Source organism: Meriones unguiculatus, chromosome 3 (genome assembly GCF_030254825.1).
Source record: "Meriones unguiculatus strain TT.TT164.6M chromosome 3, Bangor_MerUng_6.1, whole genome shotgun sequence".
NCBI classification, from domain to species: domain Eukaryota; kingdom Metazoa; phylum Chordata; class Mammalia; order Rodentia; family Muridae; genus Meriones; species Meriones unguiculatus.
The window spans coordinates 2,634,914-2,654,286 of record NC_083351.1 but is presented as its reverse complement, the minus strand read 5'-3'; the positions used below and the strand labels follow the sequence as shown (position 1 = coordinate 2,654,286).

Below are 19,373 nucleotides of genomic sequence, written 5' to 3'. Positions count from 1 at the left end.
CTGTTTTCAGGTCCATCCACACGGCCAGCTCAGAGAGAAACATCTCCAGGGCATCTTTATCCTTTCCCTGGTCGCCTCTCCTCCCACCTGACAGACGCAGAGCTGGAGATTTCTTATGCCAGCTGTTTTAGTGGGGGTCAGGGTCCCTGCAGCACTGGCCTCCGCTGTGATCGCACTGCACACAAGTCTGCAGGCATTGCAGGTGAATCCCTGCGTGGGAGGATGCCAGTTCATATGGGCAAGGCCTCTGGGGTGCAGATACTTCCTGTGCTTTGAGCTTGGCCAGCTTTGCAGGCAGGGTCAGGGCTAGCTCCTCCTCCTCTGGCTCCCATATTTTTCAGGCCTCACCTTCTATAGGCCCTGCCTTCCCAGGCCCCATCTCCCAAGAAAACACCCACTTTATTCTCGGGGCTCTCTGGGAAGCCCACAAAGGCCCCTGGGTCCTACTTTCCTCTCCAGCTCAGACTTGGAGCAGGATGAGGGTGGAAAAACCTTCCTGTCTGTCTGTGAAATAACTCTTAGAACCTCTGGGTGGGATCTCATTTAAACAAAGGGTCCCACAGATGCAATGCGGTCAAGTGCCTGGCAGTGTGAGTGTGATGGTTATCCAAGTGGACACAAATCCAAGACAGACGGCCTTACAAGAAAGAAGAGTACAGGAATGATAACCCTGGGAGGATGGAGGTGGAAGTCAGAGCAATACAGCCGCAATCCAAGAATGGCCTGGAGCCGCAGGAGCTCAAAGGCACAGAGGATCCTCCCCTGGGGCCACCAGCACCAGAATGCCCCTCCCTCAGCAATGTCAGTCTTCCAGCCTCCAGAGACACATTTGATAGAGGCCAGCAGGCTGTGATGATGGATCATGATAGCTCAGACACACACAGGTGGAGGCTGGGTGCCAGAATGGCTGCCTCTGGACCCCAGGACTGGACAATGGTCTGGTGTACAGAAGACAACTGTTCTTCACATGACTAACTTTCAATATGAAGGACAGGGACGCGTCCTTCCCCTCAGAATGTAAGTTTGGTATGCAAACCTTAGGTCTGTCTGCTCTCACAGGCAGTTAGGGGAGTGATAGACCTGTCACTCCATGGTGAGGGGTCCTGAGGTCTGGAGGACCACCACAGAAGACAAAGGGACAGAACAGACTTAGACAGCCATCCATATTGGTGACTCTGGGGAAAGTAATGAAGGAGGCAGGAGCCACTAGCACTTTGTGCCTCCACACTGAGATACTCCAGGGAAGCAGAGATAGGTGACTGTGGATCTGTCCTACCTCCTGGCCACTGGCCACTGGCCACCATGCTCTAGTGTCCACACAAATGACACAGCATAGTCTCAGAACAACCTTGGAAGAGGAAAGCTTCTCTTCAATTGTACAAGCAAGGTAGCCACAAGACCAGTGAGGTCACAAGGTGCAGTCAAGGACACTACAGATGCCACCACGGACAGAAGTCCAGCTTTATCTTGGCCTGCAGGCTTTCCTCCTGACAGTATTGGCCTCATCTCCTCAGTGGCCCTCCCGGCACCTCCCCAGGTAAGTATCTGCTCTCTGCCCCCATGATGAAGTTGCTTCTCATGGCTGGAAGAAAACTGTAGAAAGGAAAGGAACCTTCCTTCCCCCATTCCTGCTGACTACTGCACCCTACTACAGAATGCAAGGTGTCAGGTTTCGGGACTCACTGATCCACATCTCTGTGTCTGACCATCTGGCACATCCTTCAGGAGTGTGGCTGCTGCAATTCTGGCTGACTCTCCAGAATCTGGCCACTGTGACAGGCTGGGGGCCTGGAGCATCCCTGGGAACTTGCCTGCTGTTAAGATGGGGGTGACGGACTTCTGCTAAGGCATCTCAGTCTATCAGGGTGGCCCCTTCAAACTCAATACCTGACATCCTTGAGGTAAAACCCTCCTGCTCAAGGGCTCAGAAAGAGTTCATCAGGAGAGAAGCCACTTGTCACTCTGAATTGATAACTCCTGAACCCTCTCCACAATGGCCAAGCAGCTCAAAACAGCTCCCAACAGCTGACTGTGAATTGGGCTTTGGAGGAGGGTTGGTGGTGGAGCCAAGTTCAAAGGATGAACAGTGGTCTTCAGAATCAAGTTTTCCATCAAGGACTCCAGGTTTGCAGAAGCTCTGACAACTTCACTCATCAGTCAAGAGTCACCGTCTCTCAACCTGGCCCAGTCCCTCCCTCTTCTGTGGTCCTCTTGCCCTTTGGCTCTAGTTCTGCCAGTGTCACTCATGAAGTTGCAGCTCTGTGACAACTCTGCTGTCCTTATTCAGGGGTGTGTCCTGACATGTCTCACTTTCCCAAATGGCTCTTTAAGCCCCTGGGAAAGAGCACAAGAGGTTGGGTAGTCCTGTTCCCCATCGGCTCCCACCAGAGATAAAAGCTTTTATATCAACTAAAATGAGGGTTGATGGCTTGGTGCATGAATGATCAAGCAGTCAGAGATTCTAAAGCTGGTCTTCTTATACCAGTGAATAGGGATGCTAAAAATGGCATTCCGTCTGATATCTAAGCTCAGTGCTTGGGATGGCTCCCCCAGGCACAGATAAGAGCCAGACATTCAGCCATATGCATGTTACATGGAATTGTTACCAATGCATATTTAGTGACACGTGCAATGTAAGATGTATTCATCGGGGTGCAATCATGAGCCTCCTCCAACCCTGCTTAGCCAGTAGCCCCACCCTCAGAGAGGAAGCTGGTTTCTAGGCAGAAGGACTGTCAGGTCCCTCACTACTGTAGTTCACCCTCTGCAAGCAGATAGTTCTCCAGGTCCCCACAAGAGAAATGCTGGGGAAAGTCAGTTTCAGCAGCTCCCAGGCAGCCTGTGCCCAGGGTGGGCAGTGGGAGGGGTCGCTCTTGGAGAGCCTCCCACTCCTGATACGTTCTCAAAAGGAGAACAAGTCCCTGGGGGACAAGAGGAGCTGAAGATGCTCTGAGTGCAGGAAACCAAGACCGCAACACACGTATGGGAAATGAAAGGCCAACCGAGCCCTCCACAGAGGGAGTGGGGAGCGGAAACAAGGCCAACCGAGCCCTCCACAGAGGGAGTGGGGAGCGGAAACAAGGCCAACCGAGCCCTCCACAGAGGGAGTGGGGAGCGGAAACAAGGCCAACCGAGCCCTCCACAGAGGGAGTGGGGAGCGGAAACAAGGCCAACCGAGCCCTCCACAGAGGGAGTGGGGAGCGGAAACAAGGCCAACCGAGCCCTCCACAGAGGGAGTGGGGAGCGGAAACAAGCCTCCCTTTACCTTCGTGTAGGTGGAGCTTCGCTCAGCAAAAGCAGGAGGGCCTGTTCCCACAGACTCTGTGGGACCACAGGGTGGCTATCCATCCTGCACCCTCATCTGTGACCATACACAGCCATGCCCGGCATCTTCCAACCCTATAGCTTTCGCACATTGTAGGGGACTTGTTGACCCAAACAGTCCAGCCAGAGACTCTGGAGGCTGTGGGCTACAGTTTAAGATGCTGCATAGCTTGATAGACTTTTGTTCTTTGACGCTCTTATCCCAATTAAGCCACTCAAAACTTTTGAAGTTCACGAGCCATTTGCTTCAGATGTCATTAAATTAAAGACACAGCCACTTTCCTGGTAGCAAACACCTAGCGACTTAATTCCAAGGGGCTCACTATTCAAATCTCCACAGGGGCTCTGAGCAGAAGGAGTGTGTCTTATGGGTGTAACTGCTTCTAATTTCCTTCCATGCCAACTCCAGCATTTAGAGAACACGTCACTGTCACCAGATATGATCCCAGGATCAGCTATCCCCCAGTCAGGCCAGTTGGCCACCGAGATACTGAGAAAACGACCCTAAATTCTATAGCTTACAAAAGACACTAAAAGCCCAAAGCAACTTAGAAATCATCCTGGGAAACACATGAGTGGATTGCAATGTAAAAATGAGGAAGCAGAACTCAAGTGGCATCTAAGCCATCACATCCTCAAGGGGCTGGAGCCACAAGAAGGGCTGGACGGGTGGACAGAGACCTTCAGTGAAGATCCCCATCTTCCAGGCTGACCCTGTGGCTCACCTTTTGAGAGACCTGAATTTCACAGCTGGGGAAAGTGTCTAATTCCTGTGAGCACTCTGAGAATTATGGGGCACATGCTACCATGCAGGTCCAGGAGCCTGAAATGACCACTAACCATAGCCAAACACCCATCTCCTGGCATTCCTACAGTGGGCACATACATTAGCCAAAAGCAATTGGTTTTAGCTCCCATAAACTCTTTCGTGAGCTTAAGATCAAAACCCATGCAAAGCCTTCCTGTTTCTTCTGGGAAGCTGTGATTTCTGACTCAGAGCATGACCACTGAGAGGGCTGTAAGGTGAACACAAAGCTGCCCTGCAGGGGATCCTCCTCCCTCAACCGCAGGAAACTGCTGACTTGTCCCTCTGCTGCCGGCACGTTAGGCTGCAGCTCGCCACCTCTGTGCCTATGAACGAGGTGATTTTCCATCCCAGAAAGCACCAAGGTCAGTGACAAGGCCTTTGGACTTTACTAAAGGTGTCCCTAAAACTGGTAGTAGCCAATCAGCACAAGGATATGAAATGAAGTTATTAGTGTCATTTACATTCCTGTTCCCATACCATTATCATCATCTATCTCCACCACCAATGCCATCATCACCAGCATCTCCACCACCACTACCATCACCACAATTCCTAACATCAATATTGTCACCATCATTATCATCATCACCACCTCCATTACCACCACTATCACCCTCAAATCTATGACCATCATCACGTTTATTGTCACCATCAACATCATCACAATCGATTATCCCCATCATTGTTCAATCCCATCACCAACACCATCACTGTCTTCAACTGTATCATCACTCTATCACCATCACCATTACTACCATTACCATCCTGTTATCACCATCGCCAACTATCACCAGCATCTCCATCCTCATCCCTGTCACCATTATTCACCATCATCAGCTCTACTACCATTATCATCACCAACATTCCCACCCACTTCAACATCATCATGATCAATATTACTACCACCACCATTGCCATCATCACGAAATTTGCCAGAGTGACTACCCCCAGAATGACCAAAATTACCAATGTCAACACCATCATCATTACCTACCCATCTCTATGTATACTTCCACGATTATCTTACCAATGTCATCAACATCATCATAACCATCACTATCATTGTCACTGTTACTGTCATCTCCATCTCCAACATCATCATCATCACTGTCATCATCCTCATACTTACATTAACAGCAGCAAATCACAGCTACAAGGTGCCAGACTCATGAAGGAAACTGTGTACTTTAATCTTACAACAATGTTGTGAGGTGGTAATCTCTCTTATTTCCATGGAGAGTATAAACATGCTGCCCAAGCTCACTATTCTAAAATCCAGGGACACCTCTCAGTTATCTCACCTGTCATCTGACTCCTGAGAGAGGAGCTTTCTAGAAGTCCCAGGAGCTACTGTTTTAACCCTAGGCTCTGGGTAATTCCAAAGCTCCCCGCATTACCAATAGGAATTCCTAGACCTCAGACAGACACAGAGGAAAATGTTACCTGACCCTTCCTAAACTGTTCTATAAAGAAGCAACAAAACTAAATTCCCAAAACCAGATTACAAAGATTCCTCTGTGGAAACAAGAACTGACTTCATGGAAGCCCAGCTCTAAGTTTCAGGGTGTCATCAGCAGGAACAGGGCAAATCTGGTAAGATGAACAGACTCTCCAGTCCCTGTTGAGCTTTTCTGCCTCCAAAATGGCCAAGCAAGTTATTCTAGCTGGGTATAAAAACAGCAGGTAGGAATGGGGATCTCTCTGCAGGAGCTCGCCTCTGCTCTCAGTCCTGATTACGGAACCTGCACAGCAGCCATACAGGACTCTACAAGGCACAGCTAAGAGATTCTCTACACCACTCCTACTGCCTCAGATTCCATATGTGTATATGTGAACAAGGTTATTCTCCACAGCAGGCAAAACGCCCAGGTCTATGTCTCATGGAGGATTAGGGAGAAAAAAGTCAAACCTCCTCCCAAGCATCTCTCTACCCAAATCTTACAAAGATGGGAGACAATATGGCCTTCCCTCAGCCATCCAAGAAAATATCGCATCTTCAGTATCCACGGCCAGCTCTCCCCAGAAAATAACACGGATCACTTCTGCTTAGTGCTAACTGGTTATGGGAGTCCTCACAAGCCCTCTCATCTTTTCACTGAGGCTCCACCATCCAGCCCCCAACAGGGCTAGCTTAGAGGCCTCCCTTCCCTGCAGGCTGGCATTGTCGCCGGAATTTACATTTCTCTGGATTCAAAGCAAACACACATATTTTCCCTCTTCTAAATCTGTTTTGCTAAACAAATTAATCTAGCAGCAGATTATATTATGAAGAACCATAAATCTTTTCAGAGATAAGCATCTGTCGGGTTGGATTAGCAACAGCCCATGTACCGTGAGTTAATTTGCTAAGCCTCACGGTGCCATCCCAGCGTTTAGCGTTCGTAATAGCAGATGTAATTTGGGACAAATGGGAACTTGTTTCCTCATCCGTGTCTATACAGTAAGTGACGTATTTGGGGAGGTGACAGTCAGTGAGAGGAGTGCCAAGTTCCATTATGATTATGGCTGATGCGTTGGTTGGTAGAGGTTAAAACAGATGCTATGGGAATTGCTTGAAGGCATCTGTCCCTGAGATGAATAGCCATTCACACCCCTCTGTGACCCAGTCCCCAGGTCTACACTGTGGGTTCCCCAGGGAGGCTGTGAGATGCCTATTCATCCTTAGAGCTCATCCCAGGAGCAGCCAAACTTAGTCTTGCCGTGAGCCTTAGCCTGGTACAAGTCTCCGGCTCTGCTTCCACAGGTGAGCTACCTACTGTGCTGCCTCAGATTCCATATGTGTATATGTGATAAATCCAGTGCGCTCTGCTTTTCGGCAAGGGAAGGGAAGATGATGGCAGCTGAAGGACAAAGGCTGCTTACCCCTCAAAAACCCATCCATTGCTAGCCGATGTCTGCCTGCCCAAGGTCAGAGGAGACACAGCCAGAAAAAACCAGGAGCCGAGATGCTGTACCAGCTGCCCCAGTGTGGATCTCAGGAGCTGCTCCTCCTCCCTCCCATCACTCTGAGAAGACTCATCTTGATGAGGCCACCCCTGCCCACCAGCCATCCTTACTGACGTCCTGGGATATTGTCCCCACTCTGGAGTGCCAGCAAGTACTGCTGTTTGTGAGAAGTGTTGTCCATGTACTTTCGTGAACCTGCATGTCAGCATAGGCCATGCCTGTCAGCAGAGGCAGATGCTGGGGGTTGTGGGAGGGATCTAGCGGCCAGCTCTCTCTCCCTTGACTGGCACAGGGACAGGCCCTGGCTGGGTATGTGGCCAGGGCTACTCTTTTTGCAGCCTTTAGAGAATAAAGAATGCAGATGAACAGAGGCACACAGAAGGAGACATCTCGAACCAAGGAGCTGGGACTATCCACATGGCCCAAGAAGAGGGCCTCGGGCCTGTGAGCCAAAGCCCTACATCTTGTCCCCTTCGCAGCTCCTCCCCGAGGGAAGGGCTGAACCCTTTCTGCAGAGCTTCAGTCAGCAGCACGGGAGTTCTTCCCATTATCTGGCCTTAGTCTTTCCTGCTATTCTAGGTAACTTCTAGCGGTGGGAAAGTTCCATCCAGCAGTTAACCCACCCCAAAGGACTGACACCTGTGAAGATTTTGAAGACCACATGGTCCCTTAACACTGGCATGTGATGTGCCCAAGGTACGGTAGCCTGACTATGAACATGTAGGTGGCACTGACGTTATGGTGCTACACGTGGCACCCAAGCTCTGCTTCATTCAGCTCTGCCGCTGCTGACACTCCACTCCTGGGCTCGCATCATTAGCTCCCCGCTCCAAACCACCCTCCATCCACCTCTGTGCACGCCACAGCAGAATCACAGTGCGGTCTCCTACCTGAGGTCTCCCCCAGGATCCTGGGTGGCTGGATGTCTTTCCCATTGTTGCTGGGAGTGGTGGAAGGCTCCGTTGTGCTAACTCCAACAGGGGTCCTTTTCCAGGGATCCAGGGATTCGGTGACCCCCTTAGTCTGCAGTGTCATGGCGGTGGCCGTGCTGGCCGTGGTGGTGGTGGTGGTGGCCACAGTTGTCTTCCGTGTTTGCAAGATGGAGACCGTGGTGGGGCCAAAGCCACCAGGGAATGTGTTGGACTCCAGGGCTTCCTCGTCCCCCGTAGGCCCCCAGGCTATGAATTCTGTCTCTGTCGTGGGCCTGCCGCCACGGAAGTCGAAATCGTTGAACCCCACATCCTGTGTGTGCCTCTTACCCCGCCTGAGGAGGCCGTTATGCTCTGCAGCCCCAGCAGCCGCCATGGAGGGTGAGGCTGACGCAGAGGTGACGGAAGAGCTGGACCTGGTGGCAGCTGGGGGCTTGGCGAGTCCCCCTCTGGGTCCCAGCGTGGCTACCTGGTCCCTGGGCCTGTGGGCCCTCCGAGCACGCGGGGTCTGCATCTGTATGGGCCCGTGCGCACGTTCCGCTCGGGCAGCACGGGGGCTCCAGGCTGGCGTTGGTAGCCTTGTTGGGGGTCCACTTCGCAGACTCCACAGCCGCTGGGGCCTCTGTGGACGTGACAGGAGCCGGAAGTCGGGGCCCGGGCCTAGTGAGTCACAGGAAGGGAAGTCCACCGCAAGCTGCAGCATGGCTATCAGTATCCAGGCATGGCTTCCGAGAGAGCGGCCGGGCCAGCGGATGGACATGGAGCTGAGGAGAGAGAGAGAGCGGTGAGCAGGCAGCGGGGCAGCAAGAGGGCTGTGCCCAGGACCACATTTATCCCTACTGCACAGGGACAGCCTCTGGCTGTACAAAAAGTCCATCTGAACCTAGAAAGGACCCCGGAAGCCTCTGGGCCAGCTAGGGAGCACCGTGTTTCTCTGCATCCCCCAAGAACAGTGCCCACCATATGCCAGAGACAGCTCAGGCACCTCCTGGGTTATCACCCACAGGCCCCGCAAGGGATCAAGCCGACGAAGTCCCCTGTGGACATCTTGCAAAATGCCCTTGCAGACTTGCCAACGCAGAAGCTGAGACCCCAATAACGCAAAAGATACAAAAGGTGATGAGAACCTCTGTCCCCCACCCCCAATATAACTGACTCAGAGCCACATGACCAGCTGACTCATGAACAAGTTTGCAGGTTCTGGGCCGTGACCTGGGGCAGAAGGCAGAGGCCTGCCCGACAGCCCTGGCCTTCCCAAACACCGCAGTCCTCTGGGTTGAAGTACACCTGCTTGCACTCCACCTGGACACAGCCAAGAGAAGCTCCCATGTCTGGCCCTCCCTAGGCTTCGCCGTGGGAACTGATTAGCACTCAGAAAACGCTGCAAGCATGGGTAGGAGGCACCTTCTGCTGGCATTTCCGCTCCCCCTACTTATCTCCAATGCGGGTGCACTTTGGAGACCTCTCACCTTCAGGCACAGCTGGGTAGAGACAGGCCAGGCCAGCCCTGTCAGGCAGGTGAGACTGGGGGTGGGGGGGAGAGGTTAACAGATTATCCTGGGCCTGCTGGGACTGTCCCCCAACCCAGAGTCCATGGACAGCTCCACTAGGCGGCACAAGTCTTCTCTAAACCCACGGAGGCCGAAACATCACATGAAAATCCGGAACGGCATGCGGAGCCACTCAGCCAGGCGTGGAGGAGCCCACGCAGCCAGGCGTGGAGGCTGCAGCCCACGCTTCGCTCCCCCTGCACAGGTAATTGAGGACTGATTATAGGTGCCACTCAAAGTCAGCTCCCATCACCAGCTTCACATCGGAAAGTTGGAGGGAATCTGAAACTTCCCCGGAGGCTGCTGGGGAGGGGGGCACAGGGCGGCAGGCCCGGAAGCACACCCACGGGGTCGGCTTTCTTTACATAAAGAGTGACTGCATGTGTCAGGGTGTGGCACTGCGTGAAGACCACATGGATGTGTGTGTGCTCGCAGGGGGAGGAGGGCATCCTGGAGCGTTGTGAGTGCCGGGTGTGACTGCTTGTGCGTGAGTCGGAGGGAGTTAATCTGTGACTGGATGTGCCAGCGTGAGACTGAGCGTGTGTGGGTTTGATGAAGTATCTGTGAGTGCTCCTCCGGGTGTGAGAGTCAAGGTGCAAGAAGGCACCACACAGCCATCCATGTATTTGCGTGTGCATCCATGTGCCTTCGTGAGTGTACCTTTATCTATACATCCCCATAGGTCACTGTGCACAAGTGTGGGTCTGTGTCAGTGTGAGTGAGCAAGCATGTCCTTGCTAGCCCTTCAGTGTATGCAGCCGTGTTTGTTCAAGGGTGTTCCCCCTCAGCCTGTGCTGAACCCCACATGCCTGGAGCAGGCACCCACTGATGCTTGGGAAGGAGCTGGTCCCTGAGAGAGGGGCTTGAGTTGGCTGGGACTAATTAGCAAAAAGGACCGGTCCCCAAATGAGAAGCCCGGGCTTTTTAATCAGAGCGAAGGCACTTTACCCGAGGAAGGAGAGAGCTCTCAGTAGGCTGATGCCTCTGGAGGCCTCTACCTTCGAGTCGCTTCTGTGCACAAGCAGGGAAGGGACAGGGTTGTTGTCACTGTGAGGGGAGAAGTAGGTCAGTGTGAGACTCCTTGCACGCTCAGGAGACGCCTCCTGTGAGCTCCGGGTGACCCTGTGGACGGAACGGTGAGGACCTGGGTCCTCTCCCTGCCTGCCTCTCTGGACAGGTGTCTGGGTCCGCTCCCTGCCTGCCTCTCTGGACGGGTGTCTGCCTCCTGTGATGAGATGCTGTGAGGAGGTGTGAGGCCACACTAGGCTCCTCCAGGTTCTCACCAAGTCATGCTTGCTTTTCTAGGCATCACCAACTGAACCCCACCAGGCTCCACCAGTCCCTGCCAAATCTTGCCAGGCCCTTCAGAGCCCCGGTAGTCCCCACCAGACCCCAGGTGGTCTGAGTTTTCCCCAGGCTTCACTAGGGCCCCTGAGCCCCTCCGGGATTCATTCAACCCTATTAGATGGAACACCCCATTATCCTCCTGGTCTCATCAGATCCCACCAAGTCTAACCATATCCCTGGGCTCCACTCAGCCCTAGCAGACTCCACCAGACCCCACCAAGCCCCACTGTATCCTAGAAGGTCCCACCAGGTCCCTCTAGGCCTTCCCTGGCCCCATGAGCACCTGTATCCTGATCCCTGCTGCCCTTTGAGGCCCATCCAGACCCCCCAGCTCTGGTCTGAGCTCTTACCAGTCCCCACACTGTGCCGTTCTAGCTCCGCTAGACCTATGCTGACCTCACCAGGCTGCATCACACCCCACTAGAACTCAGTAGGTCCAAATTCTGCCAGATGCCAGCAGGCCGCACCCGGTCACTCTGGCTGTCTCCTAGCCCCACTGAGCAGACTGACGGGGAGGCGCTGAGAACACAGTGTCTGCCGTCAGTACTCAGAGAAATATCGCCCCAGGAAATTAAAGCCACAGTACCTAAGCCTGGGCCTGCCTCCTGGCATAACTTCACACACAGGATATTTTCTGTGATTTTTCACCAATCATGGGCTGTAATTGGTTACCATAGAAACCTTCTCATTTCCAAGACACCCAGCTGTTATGCAGAAAACCCAACCACAGCAGAGGGGTTGGGGAGGAGGACACCCTGCTCCTCCTCAGCCCAGAGGCTCCTTTAGGGAGGTGCTTTTGCTCAGAGGGGAAATAGAGGGGAGTGCGGGCGAGATGGCTGTCAGCTGGGACCAGGCTTGTCCCACCGGACAGTAAAGATGCGGCCTGCATGCGGTAGAGATCAGGCTGCATGTGGCCTGATCTCATGGCAGCAGGGACACAACTGATGGATCTAAACGCCCCTGTAAATCTACCAGCTCCACCTCTCCTCATGCCTCCAGCAGAACCTGGGGTGCCTGGTATAAAAGGAGGGGTCCTCAGCTGTCCCAGCTACAAAACGAAGCTGTTTTTGGAGCACTCTACCCCAGGAAGGCACCAAGGCATGACCAGCTGTCTGCCATCCACACAGATAACCAAAGGAGGCCTTGCAACATGGTGGCCTACCCTTCTATTGACCCATCAGGACCAGTGGGCACATGTTCACCCAGGAGACCAGGGAGAGGCGTAAGGACACTGAACTGGCTCCTCCAGAACGTGTCACCAACTTGCATCAATCCTGCAGGTGCTAACAGCAGTAAAGCTGGATCAGACCCAGCACCGCACATGGTCGGGGAGACTAGGCCTGGATGCTGTAGAAAGCAGCTTGGTGACCCCTTGGAAAAGCAGAGCTCCCACTGATGTGGCCACGGTGGTCTTTAAAGTTCAGACCTGTCATCTCACGTGTCTACAGCAGCCAGGAATGCAACCCCCCCCCAAGCATCCTCTAACAGGCAGGCACATGGGACACACCCCAAAACAGTAGCATTTAACCCTCGAGAACACAGCAAGGACCATCCATGCTGCCACATCAGGAGCCTTGGAGATACACGCAGAGGCAAAGGAGCCAGCAGTAGAGCCACACAAAGATGGAAGACTCAAGGCAGGATCCCCAGACACTGCACACAGACTGGCACCTCCTAGGGAGTGCAGGAGTGGGACTGCTTGGGAGTGATTGCCTCCTGGAGGGGTTCTTTTGGGGGTAACAGGTTGTTCTGAGATTCATGGCAGTGAGATTCATACAGTGGTGGCTACACATACTATGAATACACAAAAGCCACTGAAGCATGCGCTCAAGAGCAGTGAATGTGATAGCATATAGATTACATCTCAATAATAATAGAGGGAACTGGACCCAGAAGGGGGTGTGCAAGTACACTAGGGACTGATGGGGGAATTCTCTCTGACCCCCATAATCCTGGACCCCGACTGCAAAGAAAGTCTTGGCCACAGGCAAGGTGTGTGATCAGTCTAAATACAGTGTGCTCCGTGGGATCCCCAGGATTGAGGGTCCCTCCTTGCTTGAGGAGACCTACACCCAGCCCTTTGAAGATAAGTGTCACGACAGTCACCTCTTGTCCCTGAGGACACCGTGCAGAGGAAGCAGACCCTGCAAGCTGGGTGCGCCCATCTGACTCCATCTGCCTCTATTTTCTAGTTTGCAGCGACTTGCTTCTCTTCCTTTTAAATTTTTATTGAAATCACTTTTCCCTGAGAATGGTTTAATAAGATTCAGTGGATTGAAGTTCAATTCACTCCCTTCTGTATAGTTTCTCCACGGAAGAAAATCACTGTCAATTAAGGGAGACAAAGACATCTCTTCACCCACAGTCACACCCTCCTGGGGCCACGTGTGGCAGCATGTGCTCCTGGCAGCAGCAGTTCCTTCTCTTGCTGAGGCACACAGTCAAGGGGAGTTGGGAGGGTGTGGCCAGGGTCACCCCAGAGACTTCAGGTGGCGTAAGGTGTCCAAGCTGCTGAGAGGTGGTGGGCCTGTGCTGTGTCTTCTTCAGGAGCCACTGCGGGAGCTGAGCTGTGCTATCCCAGCTGTCCTCCTTGGTATGCTGCTTGCTGTGGATGTTAGCCAGAGCCCAGCCCTGTGGATTCCTGCCTTCGAGGCCCTGGTTCCCACTACCACCAGCACCAGAGAACCAAAGAGCGTGGGATCTGAGGTCTTCTTCCCTTCGAACAAGACCCAACCTCTCATGATCAGCAACACCTCCATGAGGCTGGGAATGATCTCAGGGAGAGAGACAGCTCCAGAGACAAGTGCAGGAAGCCATGTTGTCTGGTCAGGTTGTATAAACCCTCCCTCTCTCACACTTGATCAGGATGTCACCTTACCTGGGCCTCACCTGGGGCCCACCAGGCTGGGGGCTGCAGAACCACAATCCCATACCCAGACACTTCCTGGCTGTTCCCCACCTTTGTGAACTTGCTAAGAACACTGTCACCTCAGAATACTCCCAGCTTTACACAGACGGTTCAAGAGAACAGCGAGTCCCGAGGACTCTCCTCCCAGTTTCCCCTGGTATGACACGGCACACCACATTCTCCCCTTGTCACAGCCTCATGGTTGCTGCTCCATACTTTATTCCAATCTTTTTTGCACAAGACCCCACCTAACATGCAGCCTCTGACATCTTAAGTCTACCTTTAACTGCGCCAGTGTTTTTTGTTTTGTTTTGTTTTGTTTCTGTTTTTTTTTTGGCTTCTGATGAGCGTGATTTGTGGGGATGGTAGGGTGCTACAGATGTCCCTCGGTTGGCCCCTGGTAGTTTGGGGGCACTAGGGTTGTGAACTTGGAAAGGAGGACATGGAGGCACTTAGCTCATTAACACCCTGGCAAGAGCAAAGACAGTCCCAGAGCGTGGTCTACCTACATGAGCATGGGCAATTCCCATGACTGCCCTGTGCCTCAGTTTCCCTGCCTACAAAGCACAGCAAACGCAGGAAGCTCCTTGCAAGGTGCACTGGGGGTGCCACGACAAGTACTGCTGGCCAAGGTCATTGTGGGTGCTCCATTGCCCTGTGAACCTTTGGCTACTTGGAACCAAGCAAGCCCAGGCCCCTGCCCCCTCCTGGGAGCACACAATCACTCCAGGGCCAGGGACATGGGGCACCACAGCCCTCACAGGTGCTTGGAGGAGACTGAAGGGTAGCAACATGCTGGCATTCTGGTTGCCTGGGCAACATGCCCGCAAGCATTCCGGAGGAGTGAAGTGGTGACAAGCTGTGGGTGGGTAGGACTGTGGGTGGTGATGCTCTCGGTCCCAGCAGCAGGGAGTCTCCTTCTGTGTCTACGACTGATCCCTGGCTGCTGTGACCCTGCAAAGTGTCCCCTTACAGAACCCCCCAGTGGGCCCCAGGAGCTGAGACTCCGAAGCGTCCTAGCTCCACTGGACCCCTCAGCTCAGTGCTGTCAGCGGGCTGCTCACTGGCCTGCTACCGTGCCTCGTGCCTTGAGCCTTCCTCTGCAGAAGGGGGTCAAGGTCCAAGTCCGGCCTCCCAGAATGAGCCACCTCACTCCGTCGGTAAGCCCACGCCCTCTCCATCTGCCTGTAGGCCAGGACAGACTTGACACAGACACGCTGGGTCAGGCCTGCAGTCCAGCAATCGTGTCTCCAGCACTCTCAGGGCCAGGGGCAGAAAGCACGTTGCCATGGGGAGCTGCAGGCCCTAAATAAACCCACTTGGGCATCTTCGTGGGATTGGTGTGTCAAGAAGCTCCCACGCTCCCATGAGGACCTCACTTCAATCTCACTTTAAATCTGTTTTTCAAAGATACAGCCTGGGGTGGAGGACAGGGTCAGTGCGGGAGCCTGGTGGCAAGCCAGACTTCAGCAGAGCACGGGTACGGGCAGACACATGAGCAAATCACAGGCAAGTTCTGCACACGACACACAGTTTTTCGGGCGGGGAGATCTGGCTGGGAAGACACGTAGGGAAGGTTCTACGCCATCGTGCAAAACACGAGAGCCACAGCACCGTGTGTGTCTAACTGCGGCCAAACAGCAGAGAGCTGTGTGTGGAGAGAAAAGACGGAGGATCCTAAAATAGCTGGCACAGAGACTGAGCAATAGCAGCACGCCAGGCACAGAGCTCGGAGTATCCTCTCACTGTTTCATCTCATGCTCTCGTGCCGTCACTCTCATCTTGAAGGGAAAAAATGGCAAAAAAAGAAAAGAAAGAAGTAGCTGGGTGTCTCTCTCTACTGGGATGTGTCTTAAAATGCAAACGGAAGGCAGTGGTGTGTAGAGCATTAAGCTGTCTGCCTGGGAGGGGCTTGGACCGGAACCCGCACAATCCTCCCAGTTAGCTTCCACACCTGAAGCCTCTGCTCCTGGGGACAGAGTGGCAGGGTGCGACTGCTCCTGGGGACAGAACTCTGCAGTGTGCCTCCACCTCTGAGGCCCCCATTGGCCTCTCTGTCATTACGGGAGTTTTCCATTTTGGTTTGATTGCAGCTGCCACATCGTTATTTGCAAAGTCCACTAAAACAACCAGGAACTTGTTAAAACTGGCAAAGAAACTAGTGGAGAGCACAGATAATTGGCCTCAGTCGCTAGAAGCCCAGAAGTACAAGACGAGATGCATTGGTGGGCAGGCACAGGCTGCCAGGGACCCCCCCACCCCCTCCCCCGAGGACAAATGGTTGTGATAATATAGAGAGCTTAGGTGGCTGTGAGCTGACCACTATGCCACCATGAGTCCCCAAGCCAAACGGCCAGGGTGAGTCCCCGGGTCTCTCCTGCACTTGCAGATGTGCCAGTGGTGGCAGAGCTCTTTGTGGAGGGGTGGAGGGCCTAGCTATGCCAGCTGGAAGTGGAAAGGAGATCCTGGAGTCTGGCCATGGCAGGATGTGTTCTCCAGATCAGCTGTGCCCAGCACTGAAAGACAAGCAGTCAAGGACTGCTGGGAAGGGATGACCAAGTGGGTGGCAGGAACAGCCAGACACACCACAGTGTTCCTCTGGTCTCTAGGCCACACCATCCCACACGGCCACTCTGACTTCCACCATAGCCCTCTGCCACCCAGCAGACTCTAAGGCTGCAAGAAGCTGAGCAAAAAGCGTCTCCTCTGAGGTCACTGTTTAGAGTCTCAGGTAGACAGAGCAGAGACTGGACAGACACTACAGAAGGAGGGGAGGCAGTACAGAGGGAGGGGAGAGAGTGCAGAGGGAGGGGAGGCAGTGCAAAGGGAGGGGAGAGAGTGCAGAGGGAGGGGAGGCCTGTGGAGTCTGGTCCAGAGCAGGCATGAGGCCCCAACAATGGTTTCCAGATTGCTGTCTGAGCTGAAATCCTGATTTGGGGAGGGGGCTCCTCACAAGAAAGAACTTGGAATGAGGATAGTAGTGTCAGGAAAGTCTTCTCAGCTGAGACTCCTCAATACCCACTGGAGATTTCTGTCCCCTGATTCTAGGGCCCCAGGTCTCTTGCACCCTTATGCTCTACTTTCATCTTTGGTTCCTATGCGACCAACATAGCCACTTCTGCAAACACAGAACATGGATGCACTCATACATGCAGAGTTTCAGTCATGACTAGACATAGACAGAGCATACAAGACACACACAAGCATGCACATACACACATGCCATCCATGCATCTGTGCACAGGCTCATACATGTGCACACAGACATGCAGACAGTACACACACACCACCACCACCACTAGCCCATACAAACGTCGTCCTTTCTGTATCTCTGTATTTCCTAAAGCCTCATCCATGAGAGCATTCCTCCAGATCAGTCCCTGCAGCACACTGTCCTCCGAGGTCCCTCAGAGGAGCATCCAGAGACCAGCAGGAATGTTCCATGACACAAAGCTTCCCTGACGGAAAGTGGCTGGCATGGGGACAAGATGAAGTCGCTGGGTAATTACTCCTCCAAAGAGCACAGTGGAGCAGGGCCAGCTGTGCATCCCAGGAGTTCCCCAGGGATCTTAGTGACACTGTCTTATGTTCCTAGGATGTCAGTGTAACAGGACTCTTTCTGGAAGCCTGGAAACACAACAGCATTTCCTGGAAGACCCAGGTTTCTGGGCTGAGATGTGAAGTAGGGGAAACACCAGGAGCTGAGATGGTGTTTTCTGTTTGATCAGAGCAGGAGTGGCTGGGTCTGGAGATCCCCTCCAACCAGATCCCCGCTGACCTGCAGCAACACACCCAAAGTTTCTGGCATTAGCATGGGCAAGCTTCTAGGCCTGCTGGTCCTGAGCCCCTCCCTGGCCACCTCCAGTTGTCTTTCATTGTGGATTTTCCCCTCCAGAAAGGATTAACATCATGATCTGGAATGTTCTGTCTTTTGTATTGTAGGCGAAGGTGAGGCCCATTCTCCAGAGAAGACTGTCAGGCTGGATTATACAGCTGGAGCCACAGAGGGCACACAGGTGCTCACCTGCCATCAGCATGGATGGCCCATGCCATACCCATCTCTGGAGGTCCCCACAGCCCAGAGCTCTAACTCATTGCCACTCTAAAGCCACCCTTTGACTGGTGTGTGTGTGTGTGTGTGTGTGTGTGTGTGTGTGTGTATGTGTGACTGAGGTCCTTCTCAGCATAATGGTCAGACTGTTTCTGAGGAGGAAGTGGAAGGCCGGGTGGTTCTTGTTAGCATTTAATGTTTTCTAGGTGCGAAGCAGAGAACAGGATTCCAAAATTCCACAGGAGAGCTGAGGAAAACATTCTGACACCAAAGCCCCAAGACTGGGCATGAGCCTTTGAAGTTGTGGGACATGAGGTAAGTTCTTCCCTGAAAGACTCTTGTCACGGGCTCTCATCTGTTCTAAGATGTTCTGCTCTGCCTCCAACTCACTGCTCTGTGGCAATGAACGCAGAAGGTGGACTCAGGTCACCAGACACGACCTCTGCTCCTATATCGAGCCATGGCTGCACTAATCCTCGCCTTCCCACAAGGGGATTTCTTCCCTTCGGCCGGCCATCCAGCCTCCCTCAGGCTAGCCTCCTCTGCTCTGAGGCTCTGTCATGGGTAAACTGTTTTTCTCCTAAGTTGACAAGTGAGATCCTGACCCAAACAAACCACAAAGTACCTGTTGAGGCAAGCACTTAACGAAAGAAAATGGGAAGGATGTTGGCAAAACAGGCCCCAACTCAGTGTTGTGGTGTCTCTCTAAGGTGAGGCTAAGCCCAGACTGGTATTCAGTGACTGTTGGTAGCACACAGGGCAGGCACCATCTACATGCTCAAAAGAGAGGCTCCCGCTAGGAGGAAGAGCCCAGAGAAACCTTGACGTTGAACTTTAGTCAAGGGCCTGTACACAGCATCCTGCCCTCAGGCACAGGATTGCCTGACAGTGACGGCTCCTCTCTCCTCCTCAGGACACTCCCTAAGGACTGCTCCCCACACAGGACGTTGGTTGAGAACCTGTGGTGATCTGGGACTCGGCCTTTGTCCCCAAGGCAGGCTCATGCTGAGAGCCACGGAGCTCTCAGTTTGAGAGAGTGGCAAGCAAGTGGGGGACTCACCCTCTCATGACCCCTCTCCACCCGGATTAACCTGCACCCCAGAAACAGGGCTTTTGCTTGCCCTCATGAACCAGTCCCCTGGAGCCAAAGTGTTACTGTTAGCCTCACTGAGGAGGAAAGACCTCCCTGCAGCCAACTGGAGATGTGTTCTGGTGCCTTTGATTGGACAGAGGCCACCCCACTGCTGACTAGGAGGCCCTTCCTGCCCAGGCCTCCTCCTTCACCACCATGCCCCTGGCATCCATGTCAGTTGGTGACCTGGTCAGTGCCTGTCTCCTGAGCATGTGGTCTTTTCATTCGTCACAGTGTTGGCCATTATGGGGGCCTCTGAGGAGCCAAGACAGAGACAGCTATGCAGAATAGTAGAGCACAAGGTAGGAGTTCAGGAAGCTTGGTTCTTGTTTAATACTAATTGTGCTCTAATATGAATGCTGATCAGGCTTATTCATC

The 19,373-nt window shown here is 53.3% G+C and overlaps 1 protein-coding gene across 1 annotated transcript in view; it reads right to left on the bottom strand.

Annotated features, from left to right (window-relative positions):
- Nucleotides 1-19,373, bottom strand: part of Ajap1 (adherens junctions associated protein 1) — a 106,075-nt gene that overhangs the window by 49,704 nt on the left and 36,998 nt on the right. The window contains exon 2 of the mRNA XM_021654893.2: nucleotides 7,969-8,771. Within this exon, the coding sequence (XP_021510568.2) occupies nucleotides 7,969-8,771 (803 nt within the window). The remainder of the gene's footprint in view (nucleotides 1-7,968; nucleotides 8,772-19,373) is intronic.